Source organism: Pituophis catenifer, unplaced genomic scaffold (assembly GCF_029215685.1).
Source record: "Pituophis catenifer annectens isolate HBS135680 unplaced genomic scaffold, rPitCat1.0.hap2 SCAF_2, whole genome shotgun sequence".
Taxonomy (NCBI): domain Eukaryota; kingdom Metazoa; phylum Chordata; class Lepidosauria; order Squamata; family Colubridae; genus Pituophis; species Pituophis catenifer.
In genome coordinates, this window is record NW_027256882.1 from 251,992,695 (window position 1) to 252,018,144 (window position 25,450).

General features: G+C 36.2%; 1 protein-coding gene across 2 annotated transcripts in view; it reads left to right on the forward strand.

Moving 5' to 3' along the window:
- The window catches only part of CHD1 (chromodomain helicase DNA binding protein 1), a 62,901-nt gene that overhangs the window by 31,153 nt on the left and 6,298 nt on the right, over positions 1–25,450 (forward strand). For both annotated transcript variants that reach the window (XM_070938763.1, XM_070938762.1), the window contains exons 13-31: positions 6,538–6,627; positions 7,430–7,620; positions 8,573–8,761; positions 8,878–9,040; positions 11,710–11,862; positions 11,984–12,055; positions 13,654–13,803; positions 14,423–14,571; positions 16,431–16,527; positions 16,614–16,709; positions 17,025–17,201; positions 17,330–17,490; positions 17,724–17,765; positions 18,279–18,409; positions 20,472–20,610; positions 21,024–21,174; positions 22,896–23,018; positions 23,318–23,455; positions 24,755–25,009. In XM_070938763.1, coding sequence (XP_070794864.1) covers positions 6,538–6,627; positions 7,430–7,620; positions 8,573–8,761; positions 8,878–9,040; positions 11,710–11,862; positions 11,984–12,055; positions 13,654–13,803; positions 14,423–14,571; positions 16,431–16,527; positions 16,614–16,709; positions 17,025–17,201; positions 17,330–17,490; positions 17,724–17,765; positions 18,279–18,409; positions 20,472–20,610; positions 21,024–21,174; positions 22,896–23,018; positions 23,318–23,455; positions 24,755–25,009 — 2,667 coding nt within the window. The remainder of the gene's footprint in view (positions 1–6,537; positions 6,628–7,429; positions 7,621–8,572; positions 8,762–8,877; positions 9,041–11,709; positions 11,863–11,983; positions 12,056–13,653; positions 13,804–14,422; positions 14,572–16,430; positions 16,528–16,613; positions 16,710–17,024; positions 17,202–17,329; positions 17,491–17,723; positions 17,766–18,278; positions 18,410–20,471; positions 20,611–21,023; positions 21,175–22,895; positions 23,019–23,317; positions 23,456–24,754; positions 25,010–25,450) is intronic.

Here is a 25,450-nt window from a genome sequence, read left to right on the forward strand (position 1 = left end):
TACAGATAGAATTCAAAGCTGATAGCATGGTTGAATAGTCTGGATTTTGTTTTTTCTTTTTTTTTCTTTTTGTAAATTTTTTTTCTTTTTTTCCAAACATAAACATAAAATATAACTTTCAAGAACAGAGTTTCGATCCGATCATAGATGGTTAACATGCTTACATTCTTTTAACACGCTCTATTCCACTTTTCCATTACATCTTTTAAAAGTTTAAAACAGAAAAAAAAACAAATTTAAACATAAAATTCTAACACTTTCATCTACTCTAAACAGATCTAATATATCAATAGAGTTTTAGCTTCATATTAAATTTTAACTCATTATCTCTGTATCTATATCTCATCAATATCCAAATAGTTATTAACAATATTCTAGTCTCTTATTCTAATTATATATCTTACAATTTTATCACCAGAATTATCAAGTTCAATTTCAATACAACTCCATTTTGTTAATATTTATAAAACACAATTTTATCAACATCTTAATTATTTTACCTTTTTTATCAAATCAAAATATCTTAAACTTTCCAATTTGATATCCCACATGTTACACAGTTTTATCACAAGAACATATTGCTTATTCTTCTCCAAGTTATCAACCCTTTTGAGATTATTCCCAATATTATCTCCTCCTGATCTCCCAACGTTACTGGCTGATTTCCAGCATATTGTATTTGGCTAGTTTCTAGCATAATCTTCTCCCAGACTCCCTCCATTGTTTGGCTGACTTCCAGCATATTTTATTTGGCTAATTTCTAGCATAATCTCCTCCAGAACTCCTTCCATTGTTTAGCTGATTTCCAGCATATTTTTCTCCAACTCTCCTCCTATTGCTTGGCTGATTTCCAGCATTTTATTGGCTGATTTCCAGCATTTTATGTTTGGCTGATTTACAGCATAGTCTCCTCCAACTCTCCTGCCGTTGTTTAGCTGATTTCCAGCATTTTAATTATTTTCCCACTTACTTCCTCCGAGTCTCTAACTCTTATCTAGTTAGTATCCTTCACCTCATTATTTTAGTTTTCCCTTACATCATAATTATCTATTTGGTCTCTATGTCTCAGCATATTCATCAAAATTAATTCTCATTATATTTCATAGTAATCATCATTTCCAATATTTGTTGAATTAAATCACAATTTATCTCTATCATCTGTGTATTTCATAGTTTCATTCAATAATATGTTAATCAATCATAGTCACTGGTCTAACTTTGTTTGCAGAATATAGTTGAAGCATATTACAACAAATAATAAGTTTTCTTAAAGTTATCTGACATTAGCATACACTTCTCATTGTAATTTTTAACCACTTAGTATATAAATCCCTATTTTAATTGCCATTTATTATTTTCTTCCTTTATTATTCCAAAAACCTTCCTGTTTTAATCCCCCCCCCCCAAAAAAACCCTTTTATTCCTTTAGGCTTTTAAGCATTACATTACAATTTAATTACATTTAGTTTAAATCTATTTTGTTTCTTCTTTTTCCTGTCTGTCCACATGTTCCACTTCGAAGTTCATCTTTTCAAATTAAAAGTTCTATATATCACTTTAATGCTCTTATAATGTCTGCTCCAAGTGTGATGTATCCACTTCCTGTCTTGTGTTTGTGCGCCATACCTTCTTTTTGCTAAGTCTGTAAATTTCCATTATAGAAAAGATCCAAGATCTTTCTTCTTTCTTCTTAAAATCACCCAGAACAGGATAAAAATTTCCAAAATCCTTTAGTCTAATGTTAATTCCAAAGTAATCATAATAATCCAAAGTAGAAAGCCATTTAGGATATTTCTTTTCCAAGCAGAAAGTAAAATCTCTTCAGTCCACTCTCCTGCTTAGTCACCACAGACTTCATGGCAATTTTGTAGCCATCCGTCTGTCAATCTTCATTAACTTCGTTAACTTTCACAGGTTTAGATTCCCAAAAAAAAACATTTTTTCAATCCACTCCAAAGGGGGGGAAAAAAAAAGAATCCAATTTTCTTCCTCCTGCACGATCTTGTGTCCTAGTCTGCCGCGGTTTTGTGGCAGCCGCCATGGCTGCCTACCCCCGCCGCCGACTTTGAGGATTCCCTCTGGCCTCCGAAGAACTTGCCTGTTCCTCTTGGCCCTCCGAGGCGCTCCTCTTCACCCCCCATCCCTACAAGATGGGGGTTGGTCCGAAGACCGGTCGGATAGTGGTTTGTCAGTTGAGGTTTCTGCGGGCTCATTAGAGCCCGCTAATTCCCCGACTGTGGTGCCGCGGCTCCAGACCGGATTTTGTTTTTTCATTTGATACTTAATGAAATGCTTTATCACAAACAAAACATTAACAGAATTCATTAGCCACTTTATCCTGTATTATTTTTCAGCTAATATATTTTAATTTAAAGTGTTTAATGTTTTACTGATAAAATGTAAATATTTCTTTGAAATTTTTAAGGAGCTAGCTTTTCTAGGAGTAATATTTTTTCAGCTTTTTTCTTTTCCCTAAGGTAATCCCTTGATCCACAACTTTTTTGGCAAGCAGGAACATTTGAAAATTTTGAGAACAAATTACAGTCTTGGGGGGGGGGGGGGCTTTCAAAAGAGGCATGGGTGACTGCTAACAAAATAATTGTCATTTGTATGGCATAGTCAGACCAAAAAGGAAGAAAATATAAAAGATATCAACAGACATGTCTCTGAGTATATTGTCTCTTGCTACAGATATTGTGCCGGAAACCTCCTTGGAACCATTGTCATAATTATTTGAAGAAGTCATTATATAGTTTTGCATTCTAAAAGAGTCAACATTGAGTCATTAAATGCTAGAAAAAATGTCTAGAAAGAGTGTGATAGTAGTCTACAGTAAAAAGTTAGTCCTATCCAAACAATGTTCTTATCTACACAAAAGAGTGTAGGTAACGAATTGTAACACAAGAATTACTCTGCAGTGAATTCTACATATATTTACCCATGCCAAATGGCATATCTAATGTCAGGAAAGAGGCTTCAATTTATTCATTAGTAAGTTTTGATTTGATGTCAGGAATTCCGAAAAGTAAATTTCTTACAACACTAAATAATTGCATAAAATCAAAAACATGGCAAACTTGTTCCCCAAACAAGTTTGGGGAATTGACGTTATCTGGTTTGCAGTACGGTAATGTTATCCTTGATGCCAATATTTTGGCAGAATCCTAGATTTGATAATTTTCAGCAATCTGTGATTATTTCCAGGATAATTTAGGCAAGTATTCCCTTCCTAAAGGACATCCTCACCTACAATTTCATAATCATAATTTAAATAGTTACATTGTGAGAACCCCCCTAATAAGTAAGCCTCTAGAGAAGACATACTGTCTTCCAAAATGTTCCAGCTCAACATCTATTAATAATTAATCTTTTCTCTGAAATCAACCACTCCAGTTGGAAGTATGTTACATAAGGAGGCAAGAACCCTCAAATTATCACCTTGTCAGCCTTTTGCATATTATTTTCAAATATTATGTATGCCATCTCTTGAAGAAAATGGATGAATAAAGAATACAAAATCCTTAACTCAAAGCTGGCAGGTTTTCAAAACTAATTACAATGTATTTTATCACTTTTTGTATTGTGTTTTACTTTTATTTAGTTTAGTTTTATTTAATTTGTATACCGCCCTACTCCCGAAGGACTCAGGGCGGTGAACAGGCACAGAATAAAACACGTAAAATACAAAAATTAAGAACAAAAGTAAAATCAAATTAAATCAATTTAGCCCAGACAAATTTAAAACCCCAGGTTAAGAGCAAATTAAAATTTACATTAAAATTTACATTAAAAAAGAATGGGAAAGGTTAGGCCAGACAAACCTGGTGAAATAAAAAGGTTTTAAGAGCGCGGCGGAAGGTCCGTAGATCCGGGTTTCTCCATATCTCCGGCGGTAGCTTGTTCAAGATAGTAGGTGCCCCCACAGAGAAGGCTCTCCCCCTGGGGGCCGCCAGCAGACATTGGCCGACGGCACCCAGAGGAGTCCCTCTCTGAGAGCGTACCGGCCGGTGGGAGGCTGTTTGCGGCAGCAGGCGGTCCCATAAATAACTAGGCCCTAAGCCATGGAGCGCTCTAAAGGTGGTAACCAAAACCTTGAAGCGCACTCGGAAGACCACCGGGAGCCAGTGCAGCTCGCGCAGGAGAGGTGTTACATGGGAGCGCCACGTCCCTCCCATAACCACCCGCGCGGCCGCACTCTGCGCCAGTTGGAGCCTCTGGGTGCTGCTCAAGGGGAGCCCCATGTAGAGAGCATTGCAGTAGTGCAGGCGGGAAGTGACGAGGGCATGAGTGACCATGTTTAAGGAGTCCCGATCCAGAAAGGGACGCAACTGGCGGATCAGGCGAACCTGATGAAAAATCCTCCCGGTCACGGCCGTCAAGTACTCTTCTAAAGACAGCCGTGAATCCAGGAGTTTGCCCAAGTTGTGAGCCCTCTCCGTGGGGGCCAGTGATTCGCCCCCGATAGTCAGCTATGGCGTCAACTGACTATATCAGGACGTTGGAAACCACAGCCACTCGGTCTTGGACGGGTTGAGCCTGAGCCTGTTCCTTCCCATCCAGATCCGCACGGCCTCCAGGCACCGGGATATCACTTCAAGGGCATCGTTGGGGTGGTCCGGGGTGGAGATGTACAGCTGAGTATCGTTAGTGTACTGATGGTACTTCACCCCGAAACCACGGATGATCTCACCCAGCGGCTTTACATAAATGTTGAACAGAAGAGGCGAGAGGACCGACTCTTGTGGCACCCCACATATAAGGCGCCTCGGGGTCGACCTCTGCCCCCCTGCCAACACAGACTGCGACCGGTCGGAGAGAAAGGAGGAGAACCACCGCAACACGGTGCCTCCCACCCCCAACTCTTCCAACCGGTGCAGCATGATACCATGGTCAATGGTATCAAAAGCCGCTGAGAAATCTAATAGGACCAGGACAGAGGAGCAACCCCTGTCCCGAGCCCTCCAGAGATCATCCACCAACGCGACCAATGCCGTTTCCGTGCTATACCCAGGCCTGAAGCCCGACTGGAACGGATACAGATATGCCATTTCATCCAGGTGCTGGGGAAACTGTCGCGCAACCACACTCTCAACAACCTTCGCAACAAAGCAAAGCTTGGAGACCGGACGATAATTCGACAACACTGCCGGGTCCAGGGAAGGCTTCTTGAGGAGAGGCCTCACCACCACCTCTTTCAAGGCCCAGCCAGGTCTCCGTAATACCTGCAAGGTCCGCTCCCCCCTCTTGCACGAGATCACAGATGAGGGGGGTCTTATTTACTACAGACCTGGCATTGCACAGCATCAGCCAAAGGCCTGGGCCCTGAGGAACTGAGCAACCTGGGGAATGGGTGGAGCCTTGGGGGCCGGAGCGCATTACCGCTCGTAAACAGCGAACGCGCGCTCCCCTAACACGATATGGCCCCCTGCTCCCGCCGTATCTGCCCCTCCCACTCAAAGAATTGATGTTAAAAATACTATCTGTATAAGCTCTGACCCCCCCCCCCGTCGACCCTGGGCCCCCCACCTCCCACACCGTGCTTCGTGGCCAGACCCAACCCTCCCCTTAGTGGGTTTTCCCCCATACCCTCAACCCGATTTCTAATCCAACCCTCCCCCCTCCCGGAACCCTTTAAAAGATTGACTAAAACTTTAGATAAAAAACCCCTCAACCCCCTCTTTGCGGCATGCCACCTCTCTGGGTTCCAAAATCCATCATCAAGGTAGGCCCTCGATAACGTGGAGGGCCAGGCCTGCGAGAGGGGGGAGTCTCGCAGCGCAAGAAGTTCAGCGGTAGAGTACATGCACAAACGGAAGAGGTGAGGATGACCTCTGGCAGGGTTCATAGTGTCTAAAAGTCCTGAGGACAGAAGGAAGCAAACTTGAAGATGTGGGAAGCTGGACTCCACTGTCCTCCCACGACAGTGGAGAGAGTCTTATGCCATTACTGCATATCCAGGGGTGCTTCTTCCAGGCATCCTCTCACGATGCTTGGGCAGATATAGTATGTTCTAGAGCAAAGTCAGGAGACTGTCCCCTCAGGTAGGAATGGCAGTGGTGACCCGGACTCCCTCAGGGCCCATACCAAGCTGTCCATTTGTCCACTAGTCAGGGGCAATAGTTGAAATAAGTTGATAGAGAATTACAGTTTTGGTTTATTTTCATTGGCGTTTATTAATTTCAGATCAACTTTTGACTTGATCAGTTAATGAGAAAAGCTTTAAAAACTGAAAGTGCTGTTCTTTAAGTCTTTTGATTGGATTGAATTGAACTTCAATCTCTTCACCAGATGGATAATGGGTTATCAATGGATTTTTGCTATCCTTCTTTCTCATAGAGAAGTTAAACAGAGCTGTTTATTAATCCCATTTCTATTTTGTGCTCCTTTCCTATTCCATATATTATCATGTGTTTATATATACAATTTGTGTTTATATTGGTGTATTTTAAAATTAATAAAATTGTTTATATTAGCTGTTTCATAGATTTTTTTTAAAAAAACCCTGTGACCTTGTGTTTCACTGATTTTTTCTTATAGATAAGAACTCATGAATGGATGCATCCACAGACAAAACGATTAAAATTTAACATCTTATTGACAACCTATGAAATTCTGCTGAAAGATAAGGTTAGTAATTAGACTGATTAATTTAATAATTTCTAAAGATTATAACTGAATATTCAAAACACGTTACTTTTTCAGTTAAAAATAAGAAACTAGATTGATTGTTATGATACATACCAATAACTACCAAATATAGCTTGGATATTTTGGATATTTCTCTTCAAAGATGGAAAAAACGAGGCCTATCATCAAAAAGAAGACTGAATCTTTCAGAATGCTTTTTATACTACCCTGTTTCCCCAAAAATAAGACCGGGTCTTATATTAATTTTTGCTCCAAAAGACACATTAGGACTTATTTTCTGGTTAGGGCTTATTTTGGGGGAAATACGGTACTAAATGCATCCATCTGGCTGACAATCTTAATGGGCTTATTTTGGGGGTAGGGCTTATATTACGAGCAGCCTGAAAATCGTACTAGACTTATTTTCTGGTTGGGTCTTATTTTCAGGGAAACGGTACTTCCTCCTTCAGCAAACTGAAAGGGGACATTCTTAACAAGATTGAAAGAAAATCTTGTGCACCTATAGGATTCATTTCTTCCTTTCCATCAGAATTATGGAAAAACGTATGATTTGATAAGGCTGGTAGAAATAATTTCCATCCTATTGGAAAAAAAGAAAAAGAAAACTAATCAACACTATGCTTCCAGGGCTTTGGATAAAATGGTTTCTCTGCCTTCTTATATTATTGTTTACTTACCTGTGTAATTTTTACTGTCCATAATTTACTTTAAATTGTTATATTAAATATATTTTTTTTTAAAAGGAAGCATACTTATTGTGGGTTTTTTTCCTTCTAAAAAGTCATTCCTTGGAGGCTTAAATTGGGCCTTTATAGGAGTAGATGAAGCCCATCGATTAAAAAATGATGACTCCCTCTTATATAAGACATTAATAGACTTCAAATCTAATCATCGCCTTCTTATCACTGGAACACCTCTACAAAACTCCCTGAAAGAGCTGTGGTCCCTGCTTCATTTCATCATGCCAGAAAAGTAGGTAATCATATTGCATGGCCTTATTGACAAACATATATAGTAAGGCTGCAATTTGGTTTATATTTATCTTGTTTTAATGGATAAAAACTTATCTTTTTGAATCACCCTGTTTCAGTTCTGTTGTATTTTGGGTGCTATTTCTACTCAGATAAAACTTGATAACTTTGCTACTTTATTATATTTAGACTTTAAATTTTAAGAAAATCAGTAACTATTACATCAAGAAATTTAAACTGGCTGGTTTGGAGATAAATTACAAATTCTCATGAAGGCCACCTATTATATACATGGCTGTGTGGAAGAATCTTTTCAGAATTAATTTTCACTGACTTTAAAGGGAAAAAATATATCCAAAATGCTGCAGACTAGGGGTGTCAAACTTGTGTCATCATGTGACAAATCATGACTTTTTTCTCCTTTGCTAAACCGGGTGTGGGCAAGCAGCCCATGGTGCATCTGGCCCATGGGCCACAAGTTTGACAGCCCTGCTGTAGACTGTAAAATCCAGTATCAGTGAACTGATTTAGGGTTTCTTTTTAACATAAATAGAATGAATCTCAGTGCTCATTTTCTTGCTTACTATAAGGTAACAATATATGAATGGTGCTGATGGTTTAGTCCAAATATCTACTTGTATCTTTGATGATCACCTAGATGCTTATAGAAACAACAAGATATCAGTGTAAATGTCATGTTCCCCTCCTTAACTCATAATTATTTAAAGATGTACTATTTGTAATTAATCTTTAAATAATTAAAGATGTACTATTTGTAATACTGGAAGTAACACATAGCCACAGTTGAGTGATCATTACACGAGGACCACCTGTAATTCTTAAGTATTATTTTGTATTCTGAATATATAATACTTAGTGAAACTAATATTTAAATTAATTTAATCTCTTTGAATGTATTGCAAATTAACAATGGGGGGATTTTTTTATTGAAGATTCTCTTCTTGGGAAGATTTTGAAGAAGAACATGGGAAAGGAAGGGAATTTGGTTATGCAAGCCTTCACAAAGAACTTGAACCATTTCTGTTGAGGAGAGTTAAGAAAGATGTAGAAAAATCTCTGCCTGCCAAGGTTGAACAAATTTTAAGAATGGAAATGAGTGCATTGCAAAAGCAGTATTACAAGTAAGTCATTTATTATGTTTATTAGAACAATACAAAATACATGCAAATTGCCATGTCTCTTGTTTTATGTTTTGTTTTCTACAGTCTTGTTATCAACAATGTTTTTAATGTCATAGGTGGATTTTAACAAGGAATTACAAAGCCCTAAGTAAGGGCTCAAAAGGCAGTACCTCAGGCTTTCTGAATATCATGATGGAACTCAAAAAGTGTTGTAATCATTGCTACCTCATTAAGCCACCAGATGATAACGAATTCTATAACAAACAGGAGGCCTTACAGGTAAATATCCATTAAATTGTTATATTATGTACTCCAAGAGTCACACATTATTTTGAGTGAGATTTAGTGGTTTGTCACTCAAGATGCTGGTTTTATTATACTTTTACAGTTATATTATATATATCTTCTTTCAGTTATACAGTTTACAAAACAGAAAAATAAACGCAAGAATCAAGCCTCATTGCATTCTTTGAGAGAGTGACCAAATTAGTGGATCAGGGAAATACTGTGGATATGGTTTACTTAGATTTCAGTAAGGCAGGATCATTTCAAATTCTGTTATTCTATGTTCTAAGCAAAGGAAAATAAGTGGATTAGCGATATTCATTTCACTTAAGTTGAACTCTAGCAAGAATGAGTGGCTCTGGGATTTGGGTACTGCCAATTTCAGGTCTTTGGTGCTGGAGGGAGATTTATGAGCCCAGACAGATCCACACTACAATCTGGGGTCCTTCTTGACTCAAAAAGCGGGGAGTAGTTGTGGCTAAAAGGCTCTTTGCACAGCTTTGTGTCTTGCACCAGTTGCGCCTATTCCTAGATGGGGTGCTCTGCTCACAGTCAGTCATCTAGTCATTTCCCAATTGGATTACTGTAATGCATTCTCTATGGCAGGGGTAGGCAACTGTGGCCCTTTTACAACCTGTGGACTTCAACTCCCAGAATTCCTGAGCCAGCTTGGCTATCAGGAATTCTGGGAGTTGAAGTCCACAGGTTGTAAAAGGACCACAGTTGCCCACCTCTGCTCTATGGGGTTGCCTTTAAAAATATTTGCCTGCAAAGCCTTACATTTTGATCACACAAATTTATCTCAACATTTTTTTTGTAAAACTGAAAACTATTATTTATAATTATATTAAGCAACTGAAATTACTTGTAAATTTGTTTTATGGTAACTGTTAGAAATCAAGCAAATAAGCAACAGGTCTGAAAAAGAGAGACTTAGGAAGATGTACCTTTTATAATAACTTTCTCATGATAACTATAGATAAGATTGAATTGGGGACAGTATGTGAAATTATGTGTGTAAATACATACATACAAGATACTAGTAGTCCTTGATACAACCATTCATGTAATGACAGCTTAAAATTATGAAGGGCTTAGAAAAGGTAATTAAAGACATGTACTCACACTTATAACTGTTGTACTTTCCCTGTAGTCACATGATCTAATTCAGGCACTTGACAACTGGCTCACATTTATGATTGGTTGCAGTGTCCTATATCACATGATCACAATTTTATGTCAGTTTCCAGCAAGAAATGCCTATTAGAAAAGCCTGTTACACTTAATGAACATATGATTTGCTTAATGACTGCAACAATTCACTTAATGACCATTGCAAAATTTGTCATAAAATCAGGTCTGATTTGATTTATGATCACAATGACTTACACTAGAAATTCTGGTCACAATTGGGGTCATAAGTAGAGGACTATCTGTAAATTGTCTCCACAAGGATAAATGCTATTTGAATAAAACTGGGATGCATTCTATATCTGACTGCCCTTAAAAATGGATGACTAACTTAATTTGCAAGACTGGTAATAAGGACTAGATAACAGAATCTGGTATGCTATTGCATCTTTTCTATTTCAGTCTTTGTCTTTATCAACTTTGAGATCTTTAGAGATGGTCCTCCTTACGCTGAGGGACCAAGATACAAACTGGAAAATTCTTGATGAGAATTCTATTTTACTAGGGGTTCTTAGTCATTTCTCCCTTTTGGCTTAGACCCATTTCTCTTATCTTGTGTACAACAGCAAAATATGAGTGAGTTGTCTCATATGGTTGTATAAAAAACATTGCTAGGTAGTACCAATACTAGTCTTACTTTTACGCAATTTTAGTTTATGATACACTTCTATGGATTAATATATGTAAAGCCAAGATTAATTTTTTTACTTTACTTTGGGGTGGTTTTTTTTTGTTTTTTTAGACATGAGGTTCTAGCAATTCTCATAGAAATGCATTAATGTTGTCTTGTAAATATATAACATATATTAAATATATATATTAAATATATATAAATATACATATCGGACAAATACAATTGAGAGAGTCCAGAGATATTTTATGAGAAACGTCCTCCATTCCTCTACCTGCAATAAAATACCTTATGCCACCAGACTTCAAATTTTGGGCTTAGACAACTGAACTACGCCGACTTTGGCCTGACCTAAGTGCAGTATACATAAAATTATCTGCCACAATGTTCTACCTGTCAATGACTACTTCAGCTTGAACCACAACAATACATAAAGCAAATAATAGATACAAACTCAAGGTAAACCGCTCCAAACTCGATTGCAGAAAATAAGACTTCAGTAACAGAGTGGTCAATGCGTGGAATGCACTACCTGACTCTGTGGTTTCTTCCCCAAACCCCCAAAACTTTAACCTTAAACTCTCTACTGTTGACCTCACCCCATTCCTAAGAGGTCTGTAAGGTGCGTGCATAAGAGCACCAGCGTGCCTACCATCCTTGACCTAATGTTCCCTCTATTTGTATTCATTTTATGTATTCAATTCATGCTTATACTTATATATATTACCTTATATATGCTTGACAAATAAATAAATAATATAATCTTCTTCCTGTCAAACATTTTTTTTAAAAGAAACAAAAACAGAAACTGAAAGTGTAATAATTTATTTTTCATTTAAAGAACTTGATCCGGAGTAGTGGGAAGCTAATTCTTTTAGACAAGCTGCTGATTCGCTTACGAGAGCGTGGCAGTAGAGTACTTATATTCTCTCAGATGGTGCGGATGCTGGACATCTTAGCTGAATATTTGAAATATCGTCAGTTTCCATTTCAAGTAAGAATGTTATTCTTTAGCTACATGACTGAGTGCATTTGTTTCCATTATTGAATTATTCATTATTCATGCTTGTTTACATACTTACACAATTGTTTTCTCTCTCCACCCTCTCCCACAGAGACTAGATGGGTCAATAAAAGGAGAAATTAGGAAACAAGCATTGGATCATTTTAATGCAGAAGCCTCTGAGGTAGGCAGTTAATTGTCTTTTTCTTTTTTTAAGATAAGTATTAGGTCCCAAACTAAACATGCACAGACACAAGCAAGAAGTTTCAAAAATCAAATAAGTATGCTTTAAATTTCCAAGTGCAAAGCAGCAGACAAAAAAAAAAAAATAGAGTAGGCTCCAAGAGTCAGAGTGTAATAGAAAATTTGTCAGCCAATTGGGGGTCTAAAATCAAAGTCACGGGATTCAAAAGTCAAGATTCAAAGTATACAAAGTCGGGTTAGTGAATGGTTGTGTCCAACAGAGAGGCTTTGCTTTCCTGCTTTACTTAAATAGAGTCTGTTGATACTGCTCATTATGGGAGGGCACATGTCAGCCTTATGAAGCAGACCTAACAGTAAACATGACCAGATGAATTAATTCTATTTTATTGTAATGTTACATTAACAGAATTTTGCAAGTATGAAAGTACTCCTCCTTCTTGCCTTTATAGTCCAAAAGCTAGGAAGTTTCATGTCCCATCCACGTTCTTATTGTGGGCTAAACTGTCTTTTATCTGATTGTTCCTGTTTGTATCTTGTTGCCCTGCCTCCCAAGGTTATTTCCGCATAACATTACAGCACAGATCTTGTCTTACGAAGAACTTTGTAGAGCGCCTTTGCTCTTTGCTCTTCGTGGTGTAGGGGGGAAATGGCAGCTCAAAGTCGTATCTCTAGAGGCCAGTGGTAATGCTTCTGTTGATTACCAGAAATCCCATCATAACTTCCTGCAGGTCCTTAGATGGTGACTCATCTATTAACTCTGAAACAGGCTGCTAACTGTTAAACTCTTTGTTCAAGTCTGAGTTTACCATAACAAGTATGAGACTAATAAAAAAATAAACTTAATATGCTGTGTTTTTTTTTTCTTGTACCCTATTTCCCCCAAAATAAGACATCCCCTGATAATAAGTCCAATAGGGCTTTTGAGTGCATGGCAATAAGGCCAAACACTTGGCCTTCAAAAAAATATAAGACAGGGTCTTATTTTCGGGGAAACACGGTACACATGAAGAAGCAAATGTTGGTGTGTTTAGAGATTCACCAAACAACAGGGTTAAAAATGTGTCATTATGGTAAAGCCCTGATTTAACAGACTAATTGAAAAAGGAGTACCTGTTAAAGATGAATGTCTATCAAATTAACAGTTTCTTGTAATCCTAAAAACAATGAATAGGCAGCGTTTGTAAACAAAACAAAGCTTTCATACATCATCCTGTCTCTCCTCTTTTCTCTTTAGCAGCTGCCACTGTTGCAGATCTCATCTGCCCCAATCTTCTGGCACCTTTCTTTCATCAGCCACCTCTGCCATTGACCCAATGCAACGTATATTTATTTATTTGCATTTTGTCAAAGTCCACTAAACAAAGATTAATGAGTTAACTTAGAAGTTTACTGTACTAAATTATGGCATTGATGGGGCTATCGGATAGAGCTGCAAAAATCCAGAAATCTATGAGGTTGCAGCAAAAAGATGCAGAAAACTCTTAAACTTTTCCTTCCATTTAACTTAGACAGCTTAGCTCACAAATATGTATGGTATCATATGCATTTTCCAATATTTAATTCTTCTCTTAATTTCAGGATTTTTGCTTTTTACTGTCTACAAGAGCTGGAGGTCTAGGTATAAATTTGGCATCTGCTGATACTGTTGTTATATTTGATTCTGACTGGAACCCTCAAAATGATCTGCAAGCTCAGGCTAGAGCACACAGAATCGGACAAAAAAAACAGGTTTGAAATTTAAATTCTAATTTAATGTTTGGTATATCAGAGCACAAACATTTAAATTTTCCTGCATTTTATCTCTATTTGTATTCACTGAATGGTTAATCAAGGTAGTTAAAGATGCTCTATTCCTGTGGTTCATTGCTGCAGAATTTTACTCCTTGAAAATAGATACGTTATATGGTTCATTTAAGTACATATATTGAACGGTGAGAGACAAGTAATCTTCGACTAACAACCCCGATTGGTACCTGAATGGCACCACGAGACCAGACCTGATTTTTTCAACCATTTTTACAGTGATCGTTAAGTAAATCATGTGGTTGTAAGTCCAAATCATGTGATCATTAAGTAATTCCATTCTCCTGAGTGGACATTTTTTGCTAGAAATCAGCTTTTAAAAAGTTCCAAATTGTGGTCACCAGTTGCCAAATGCCCGAAATACGAGGGTGGAGGGGGGCATGACATTTTATGAGAGCCAGAAGTGCTACCTATATGATTCAAATATAATACACGTTTGTAAATAATAAAATACATATTATTCCATTTCAGAATGCATATTGCTCTAAATAGTAACTTCTGTTTTCCTATGTAACTTTTAAATGTTTCTTTATTTTACCCATAGGTTAACATTTATCGTTTAGTGACCAAAGGATCAGTAGAGGAAGAAATTTTGGAGAGAGCCAAGAAGAAAATGGTTTTAGATCATCTAGTTATTCAGAGAATGGACACTACAGGAAAAACTGTATTACATACAGGTTCCGCACCATCTAGGTAGGTGTGTGTGTGTGTGTGTGTATGTGTGTGTGTGTGTTATAGACCTCCCTAAAGTACAAAAGTAATGTGTTTTTATTTATTTATTTATTTATTTATTTATTTATTTATTTATTTAAATTTGATTTATATGCCGCCCTTCTCCAGAGACTAAGGGCGGCTTACAGTGCGCTAAGCAATAGCCTTCATACTTTTGTATATTTTATATAAAGTCAGCTTATTTCCCCCACAAACTGGGTCCTCAGTTTACCTACCTTAGAAAGGATGGAAGGCTGAGTCAACCTTGAGCCTGGCAAGATTCGAACTTACTTTAATTGCAGACAGCTGGTGTTAAATTACAGTGCTTTAGTCTGCAGAGCTATCCAGGCTCCTATTAATTAGTGAGGTGTAGTTCTTTTGACAAGTATACATATATATTACTGAGAATCCCCATTTCTCTTCATTCCTGAATTATTGGGATATGGAAGAAGATACTTACCTGTTGCTTCATTCTTCTGCAGCAACTATTCTGTAAAGGCCAAGTTCAAGTTGCTCAAAAAAAGGGGGAGAAATATGGTGAGTGGGACGATCAAAACAAGTAGGGATAGGTATTGAAGAAGAAAAGGATGTGAGCAAAATAAGATTTTTGTTTTGTTTTGTTATAAACTATCAGAGATAAGAATCCAGAACAGCGGTCCCCAACCTTTCCAGCTTGGCGGACCGGTGTGGGAAAGGGGGGATGGTTCCATGTGAGCATCAGGCACATGCATGAACTGCAAGCCCGTGCACGCCGCTTGCGTGGCCTGGTTCCGAACAGGCAATGGCCCGGTAGTGGGCTGCAGCCCAGGGATTGGAGACCCTCTGATCTAGAGATTCAAAAAATCAATTATATCTGAATGTATTTTTTAAATATTTAGTTATTATGATTATTTAACTCCAGACAACTCTGAGCAGTTTACACATTAAAACCTAGAAATGACAGAAAAAGAGCACAAAACATAAATATGCGTGCAGAAGAAAAACATACATAAAAACAATTTAAAAACTATATGGGCTCAACAACCACTCTGTCCCAAGGTCTAAAGGAGTAGCCAGATTTTTAGTGACTTTTTGAATGTGGGAGGAAGAGCAATATGTATCTCTAATATTTCAGAATTTAGGTACTGTGACTGAAAAAGCAGGCTTCCTAGGTCCCAAGAGGTGACATTGCTTATTTGAGAAGTTCTAGATCTCACCTAATTTTCCTGAACTTACTGAGCAGACAGAAATATTGGAGATAGACAGTTCTTCCAATAAATCAATATTTGAGCTATGAAGGGTTGTATGACTGGTAGTCAACATTTGGAATTACACTGGCACCAAATGATAACCAGTGCAGCTTTCAGAGTAGTGATGTTACTATTGTTATAGTGTGCATTCTTATTACTGCGTGTGCTGCCATGCTTGTGCTACCAGCACTTTGTAATGGCTTCAGGATTAGCTCCAGGTAGACTGATCTAGGAGGCTGTTTGTGAAATGACTATGGTGTGAATTGCCATCTGAATCCTGATCCAGAATGGCATAATGGCTGCAATAGATATATATGAAGTCTGTCTGGACCACCACCACCACCTGGTTTTTGAGGAGAACCTATAAGTCCATGATGGCCCCCGGATTGCTACCCTATGTAGAACTAAGGATGAAATATCCACAGAGCCCAGGGGCCCAGATTATAAGAACCACTCGGTTTTGTCAGAATTGAGCCTGAATCTGTTCCTCATCCAGACTTGCACACTCTCCTGATACCAGGATGCAGCATCAATATCACATGAATGCCCTGGGTTGAAATATACAGTTGAGTATCCTCAGCATTCCTTAAAATTATTATTGTTCATTTTCAGCTCTGCTCCTTTTAACAAAGAGGAACTGTCAGCTATTCTGAAATTTGGTGCTGAGGAACTTTTCAAAGAACCAGAAGGGGAAGAACAGGAACCGCAGGTACAAGCAAATTAACTTCCTTGCATTTTATTTATCTGTAATTCAAAACCAAAATTCAATTGTATAATTTTATTTCATATTCTTAGGAAATGGACATAGATGAAATATTGAAGAGAGCTGAAACACGGGAAAACGAAACTGGACCATTAAGTGTGGGAGATGAATTGCTCTCTCAGTTTAAGGTATTAACATGCATGTTTACTTGTAAATGAGCATTTCCAAATTTGATGGTATTCATTTCTACATAAGCATACATACAGCTCTAGTTTAAATTAGTTTAGCCTTTATTTCCATTACAGCAGAGCTTTTAATGCAGAGGAATATAAATAATTGAAGCACGTTTGGTCAAATGTGCAAGTATTACAATTAAATGAATTAGTTTCTTATCAGTATTTTATTGGCTTGGTTTGGTAATTTATATACTGTATTTTGTCACAATATGTACACTATATAATGTGTGCATTTGTATTGTGTCTGGTAAAACAATATTTTTACAGGTGGCCAACTTTTCTAATATGGATGAAGATGATATTGAATTGGAGCCTGAACAAAATTCAAGAAATTGGGAAGAAATAATTCCAGAGGTCCAGAGACGAAGATTAGAAGAAGAAGAAAGACAAAAGGAATTGGAAGAAATTTATATGCTTCCAAGAATGAGAAACTGTGCAAAACAAGTACGCTTGACCTTTGAAAAGGGTTCACCTCTACATTGTCTTTTGTTTTAGAACAATTGTTTATTTGAAATGCTAAATGTTAAGATTGAATTTGAGCACCTCTGCACTCTTTTTTTAAAAAATAATAGATAAGTTTTAATGGAAATGAAGGAAGACGTTGTAGAAACAGAAGATATTCTGGATCAGACAGTGACTCTGTCTCAGAAAGAAAACGACCAAAAAAACGTGGAAGACCACGGACCATTCCCCGGGAAAACATTAAAGGATTTAGTGATGCAGAGATTCGGAGGTAAGGAACACATCATCATAATGTGTATTATCCGAATCTATTTCAATTTAAAAAGTAAAAATGCTCATCAGCTTTTCTAAAAGGCTTTATATGAACTTTTTCTGTGAGACAATCATTTCTAATTTGTCATTATTCACTAAGATAGATAAATATTTTTCTTTTCTCTGCTTATAGTGGTTTATTTTAAAACAAGAATAATTTTCCACTTAATTTATCAAAACTGTTTTTCTTAGGTTTATCAAGAGTTACAAGAAATTTGGGGGACCTCTTGAAAGGTAAATAACTAATAAGTGGAATTTCTATTTTATAGTGAAGTATTCCAATGCTACTTTAAAAGACAAACAAAAGGAAAATATATACAGTTCTGTGCATGAAAGCCAGAATTCTGTAGCATTTACTTACTCCTGCAACAAGGATTTTTTCTATTTTAAAGTCAGTAAATAGAACTGTCAAATTTATATTATAAGAAAATAATAAGAGAAAAAAGCCAAATTAAAAAACTAGAGATGTAAAAGCTTAGAAAATAATAAATCACCCTCTCACACAAAAAATAGAGATATTTTTCCTATTCTTCCCCTGTAATGAAAATCTTCAGAAATAAGGAAAAAAACTGGCAAATGAATTACTGAAAATATCAATTACTATTACAAGGAGATGGATTGATTGTCTTTTCTTTCTTAATAAGAACTTTATTGAAATGTCTAGCATTAATGGTTTTATAGGTTTTTTTTATGATGTAAAATGTTTGGTACTATTGAAACTGGAATTGTAATGTTAACCTGTTGCAGATTAGATGCCATAGCTAGAGATGCTGAATTAGTGGATAAATCTGAGATAGATCTCCGACGGCTTGGAGACCTTGTACATAATGGATGCTTCAAAGCTTTGAAAGACAACTCATCTGGACAAGAAAGAGCAGGTACAGAGTGCTTAACAACAGCTATGTGGTATGAACCCAAGCAAAGAGTTCAGATTACACCTTTTTGTTCCATAAAAAATCATAACATCCCTTGGTCGTGCCCTTGAGTTTATGAACAGGTTATTGCTGATATGGCTGACAGCAGTTTCCCATTTGTTGATGTATTTTCTCCTCCTCCTGTTTCCAGATACATCCAGTATAGCATGTTACCTTAGAACATTATTGGCAACAATCACAAAAATTAAAAAGTGAAAAAAATAGTTGTAAAGTGAATAGGAGACATAATAGATTATTTTCAGTAACTCCCATTTCTTTGCCCATTTTGACTAATGCTAAATATTCCCATTTATGTATTTCACCAATGCTATATTAACTGTTCTTATCTATTGGGCTAATTTCTCATCATGTATAAAACCTTACTATTTTAAGAACCTAAGAATGGATCTGTCTCTATTAAACTTGAAGAACAAGAAAAATAGTGTCATATAGGTAGTTAACAAGTTACACTAGCAATTGGAATCAGAATTTCTGCCACTAAGCAATATGGTCATAAAGTGTGACCCCTTAAGTGACCGCATAAAGTGTGACCACATGAAATGTCTTCCCCTTCAGCTTCCCCCCCGTCCCCCCAACTGCCTATTCTTCTTCATCTCTGCCATTTTGGCTTTCTTGCAGCTGCCTTTCAGGGCTGTGTGGTCCAATGGCTGTTTGCCATGCTGCAGCTTTGGCTTTTTGGTATTCAGTGCTTCTCGGCCTGTAAGAAGTCCCTGAGCTGCAACATGCAGCCACCCCAGCCCAATGAAGCCTCAGCACCCATGGCATGAAAACCTCAGCTACTCCAGAAACACCCAGACTTCCTCACCAACCTATACTACAAGGCTTCTGCCACCCAGTGCTCCACTGACTTTTGCTATGTTCTTGTTCCTGCTGAGGTGTGGCCCTTTGCAAGGCAGCTGCTGCCTGCATGAGATCTTCTCCAGGCCTTGTGAGGAAACTACTTTCTACCTCAAAAAGAAGACCATGTGCAGTCAACAGCTGCCTTTTGAAGGGCCAGTGTGGGCACATTTGGTCAGCATCAGGAGCACGAAGACAGCAGAGGTCAGCTGGGTGTTGAGAGCAGGGAACCAAAAAGACAGAGATGATGAGATATGTGACCGGGGGGGTGGGGGAGTTGAAGCCCCTTTGCAGTCATAACTCAGACTGGTCTGCTAGGCATCCAAATTTTGTTCATGCCTGCCAGGTCACTGTAATTTCAGAATTATTTTTTTTGTACCGTGGTAAATTCAGACAGTCACTGAACAAATAGTCATAACTCAGGGACTATCTATACACTTAATATAACCAGTATTAGGTAATACTGTGGTAAGATTTTATATAGGTAGTCCTTGACTTGTAACAACTCATTTACTGTGTTTTCCTGAAAATAAGACCCTGTCTTATATTTTTTTTGAACCCCGAAATAAGCGCTTGGCCTTATTTTCGAGGAGGTCTTATTATTTTGGGGCGCATGGAGCAAGATGTGAGTCCTCTTGCCATCTTACCTGATTTCCAGCTCTGTCTCCCTAATCCTAACCACTGTTTTAGGGTCATGTGACCACGATTTGTAAGCTTCCCAGCTGGCTTCCAGTAAGCAAAGTCAATGAGGGAAGCTAGATTCACTTAACAACCACATACTGTAATTCACTTAACAACTAAAGTGATTTGCTTAACAATTGTGGCAAAAAAGGTAGTAAAATGCGGCAAAACTTACTTAATAACTGCCTTGCTTAGCAACAGAAACGTTGGGCTCAATTGTGATCATAGGTCAAGTACTATCTTTATTCATAATTACTGTTTCAATTTTTTTTACCTCATGTTTTCAAAAGTCAGCATTCCTAGTCACTATGTTTATATCTTATGCATTATTTGCTTTTGAGACATAATTTTGTTTAATTGGCTGTACTCCTTTGGGTGGTTTTATATTGAACTGTAGAGCCTTTTGGTTTTTTTCACATTTTGGAGTGTTTATATAAAGAGAGTAAGAAAGTCTAATACTTTCCCTTTGTTGCATTCTAAATTTAAGGAGGTAGACTTGGAAAAGTTAAAGGCCCAACATTCCGAATATCAGGGGTACAAGTAAATGCAAAATTGGTCATCTCACATGAAGAAGAGCTGGAACCATTGCATAAATCCATTCCTTCAGATCCAGAGGAAAGGAAGAGGTTTGTATGTCCGTATTTGTTTTCTTAAGTAGAAACTCTGACAATCGTAATCACGCTTTGCGTGATTTCATTCAAGCAAAGGAGTTGCTATTTTATAATGGCTGAATTCTGAACTAGTTCCTGAGCTTGTAATCCTATTGCCAATTTGGTGACACTATTAAAGTGACTATGGTATAATGATCAATGTCTATCACTGCACTCAAATGTTTTAAGAAATGTTAAAACATTTTAATGATCCCAAAATAGTCACAGTTCATTCATCATCTAACAGTTTTCACAGAACTGTTAATATACACAGTGGAGAAATAAGTTTACAATGGTAATAAATATTTAGTTAAACATGTTCTTTGTTTTTTATTGCTTGCGTTCTATTCTTAGACATTACTTCTGAAGCATACTCACTTTTTGTTTAGATACACCATTCCTTGTCACACTAAGGCTGCTCATTTTGATATGGATTGGGGTAAGGAAGATGATTCCAACCTTCTAATAGGCATTTATGAGTATGGATATGGTAGCTGGGAAATGATAAAAATGGACCCAGATCTCAGCTTGACACACAAGGTAAATCTTTTTTCTATTCATTAAATATAATGTTGCTTGAAAGATTAAAGCTGTTTCTTAGTGGAGTGTTCATAGTGACTTTTTATTTTGGAACTCTGCAGTGAGAGATTAGCTGGTGCCATACTATCTTAGTTAATTCATTTGGGATTTTATATTACTATTTCCATGATGTCTACAGAAAAATAAGAAAATATTTTTCTATGGGTTCCCCTTACTTTTTTAGTGCATTTTAATCAGCAAAATATTTCAAAACCATCAAAATGTAAATTTTGATTTACATCAATAATGCCATCTATTTGATTCAGTACATGTCCATAAGAGAAAGTGTCACAAGTTAGCATGGGCCAAAAATATAGGACAGAATATAAATCTGAACGAATGGGATTCAATATGGAATAATAATCTTAAAATGACAAAGGCGATGACTTACAAGGAAACCAATACAAGCTGTTTTACAGATGGCATATGGCCCCAGCTAGGATAGCAAAGATCTACCCCAATTCGAGCTCTAAACGTTGGAAATGTGACCATCAGCAGGGTACTTTCTATCACTGCTGGTGGACTTGTAATCAGGCACAAAAATTCTGGAGGATGATATGGATGTGGATTAGAGAAATAATAAAAGAAAATTTTGATTTCGAACCAAAAGCCTTTCTCCTGGGAATTTTGAAAATTGAATATGCAAAAAAGAAAAAGTATTTAATTATACATATTCTGACAGCTGCTAGAATTTCCTTTGCCCAGTATTGGAAAGAAAAACAAATACCACCTCAAGAACATGTTATGGCAAAATACTGGAGTGCGCCGAAATGAATAAACTGACTTCAGAAATTAATGACAGAGAGGATTCGGAATTTTATAGCATGTGGGACATGTGGTACAAATGGATGGGTAAAAGAAATAAAGAAGGAAATAGAGTACAGAGATTAAGTATTAATTAATAAACAAAATCCATGGAGAAATGAACAGTATTACATCTAGTCTTAGAGATTTGAGCACTATTATCTTTAAGTGTTTTGAAATTAAATTTAGCTTTAAGAAACAATATCAAATAAAAGACAAGTAATAATGTATGTAGATGTATATATATATATTTGCACCAATGAACCGAAAATGTATTGAATGTATGTTATACATACATTGTTATATGTTATAATAAAAATCAAATTCAAAAAAAAAAAAAGAGAGAGAAAGTGCCACAAATTGAATGTACATTTTGCTGTATAGCAGCTGGGTAATATATTTCAAGAATGAATAGGTCTTAACATTTAATTCCATATTATTCCATTTCATCTGTATAGGTAAGTTTTCTTTCTTGGTCATCTGGAGTATTCCTTTGTTTATTGTTCATTTCATCCCATATTTATTACTTTATAACTCAAAGTGATGAACATGCATAATGTTCCTTCCTCCTCCTACAGTATTTCCCCACAACAAAAATTGTGTCTCAGTGTTTCTATGTATTGCACTATACAGATAGATATAGGGATGCTAGGAAGTTAAATAGATCAAATATTATACTTTAATGTGAACATTTACTGGTTAGGAACATATATTGTGAGCCTCCCAGAATCAATTTGGAATGGGCAGCATCAGATTTGAATCAAATATATAAATACATAGATCCATAATATATTTTCAATTTTAACTTCAATTTTGTCCATATCCACTATATTGCTACTGATATATTCTGAAGAAAATATATTAAATTGTGCTTTCAGATTCTACCAGATGACCCAGATAAGAAACCCCAAGCCAAGCAGTTGCAGACCCGTGCAGACTACCTCATAAAATTATTGAATAAGGATATTGCAAGAAAAGAAGCACAAAGACTTTCTGGAATAGTAAGTAACCTGTTGCAGCAAAAAGCAAGATGCTGAACATTCATCTTATAGATATGTAATATATCTGCTTACATTATTTACATTTTGAAATTACCTCTATATCTGTCCATATATAGATAGGTTAAATCAGGATTCTCCCTGAACAAATTGTTCATGCTTATTTATTAACTAGTTCTGGGTATGATTCTTGTTATTTTTAAAATTTAAAACATGCAACTCATTGATTTTTAGAAACAATAAGACACTAAAAATAAGTCTTAGCATCTTTCTGATACTCACAATGCTTTTCTTATATTTAGGGAGGTTCCAAGAGAAGAAAGTTAAGAATGAAAAAGAGCAAGATTATAAAAGCAATAAAAATGAAAGAGGAGTTAAAGAGTGACACATCACCACCACCTTCAGATAAGTCTGATGAAGAGGAAGAAGAAGATAGCAAGGTGAATATATTGAAAATGTTATCTATAAATTTATTTAGCTATTTTATTACCAGTTTATTCAATCTTCACATTGGGAAAAATTGTATAAAACTGATATCAAAATCACAGGTTTGGGATCTAAATGAAATTCCTAAGGTGATTTCTGGTATATTTGTGTTTTAGATCCCATGGTAAACTAACTCTCTAATTTAAGGCAACAACTTGAAGAATGCAGTCAGCATAAAAGTGAAATAAGATTTTTTCTTAAACCTGTTTTATTGTATTATACAATAAATGTCTCTTATTAGAAGTCATTGCTAAGTGGCAGTGGAACATTGCATATATTTAGGATATTCCTGTGTTTTTGAAAATGCTTATGTACCTCAAATTAAAATAATTTAAAATATAGATTTTAAGAAGATTTTTTTTTTTATTCAAGAAAGAGCAAAGAACAGTAGGTAGGCTTTTAAAATGTCTTTTTACCTTAAAAATGTAACTTTATTTAAGTTTCCTGAACTAAGAATCAGAAATTACAATCTCCAGTTGCCTGCTTATTTTCATTCCTACAATACATGACCTTTTTAGCAAATTGCAAAATAAGATTGACATTTATTTGTTTCTTAAAGTCTTAAAAAATATGGCTGGGATTCTGACTTGAAGAAGGGCCTCTTAACATGATTTAGAGTACAACATTCTAATAAAATAATTAATAAAACATTTTAATAAAACATTAAAAAAATGGAAGAAAAAATTTAATTATAATATTAAGATAAAAAGTAGAATGAAAAATTAGGCATACTCTACCAAATGTTTTTATTTGGTATTTATTTTATTTTATTTATTTTTAGGTTACACTTAGGATTTTTCCTGTGATTGCTAAGCTGAGGAAAAAATTAGTAGTGTTTAAATAATTGTTTAAAATTGTAAAATCAACTGTTGCCTGAAAAGATTTTTGTTTTAATAAAATACATTAATGGGAAATAATACAAGAAAAGGGGAAATGGTAGATACGTTAAGCGTTTTTTCCTTCATCATTGATTATAAATAGAAATAATTTGAAAATTAGATTTAAATAGCAAAGAATGTCTAGTCATTTTAACACTCCAAATCCAATTTACCTGTGTTTCATTGAATAATAAGATTTTTAAAAAGCCAATAATTGACAAGAGGAATAAAATAGAAGAATGTGTCAGAACAAATGACAAAATTGCTAAATAATATCACTGTTTCCTTTTGTTTCTGATGCATATCGCTTGTCCATTTATATGCCAATCAAACGTTTAGATTTTTCATTTCAGCAGATATGTTTATATGTTATAGGATGAAATGGTTTCATTGAAAAATCCAAGTAAGATAAAAATGGAAAAAGAAAATGAAGAAAATCTTGATGCAGATATTGCTTTGAAAAAGCAGGCTGATGAAAAAAGAGAAAGTAAGGAAAATAAAAAGGAACTAAAAAGGGAGAAAAAAGAAAAAGAGGACAAGAAGGACATGAAAGAAAAAGATATGAAAGAAAAGAGGGAAAGCAAAGGAAAAGAATACTCCCACAAAGAAAAAGAAGTTAAAGAAGAAAAGGTAATTAAGCCCTATTAGATTGCTTGATCTCTTTTATAACAGGGCTGTATTCTATTACTCAAGAGCTGGCCAGTCTTTTCCAGGCATACACATGTATGTCAGGAGCTTCACTCCAAATGTACACGGGACAGGAAAAACAGCAAAATTTAATCAAAATTAAATAATGCTAAAGTTTGTTTTTTCTTTTCCTTGCTTAAAATATTGTAGTTTAGTTACAGCTTTTGAAACTTATTGGCAAACCTATCCCATGTTGAGGAGTTAGTGGAACAGTCAAATCTGTGACTGAGGTTCTGCGCCTTCATCCTATAATATGCTTCATTTGTGTATGGGGGGGAGGGGTTTCCCCTTCAATTCAGTCTTTGAATGAAATCTACCCAGTTCAGGATGCTATGGAATAACAAAGCATATGTCCAATAAATTACATTGTTCGCAGCATTTTAG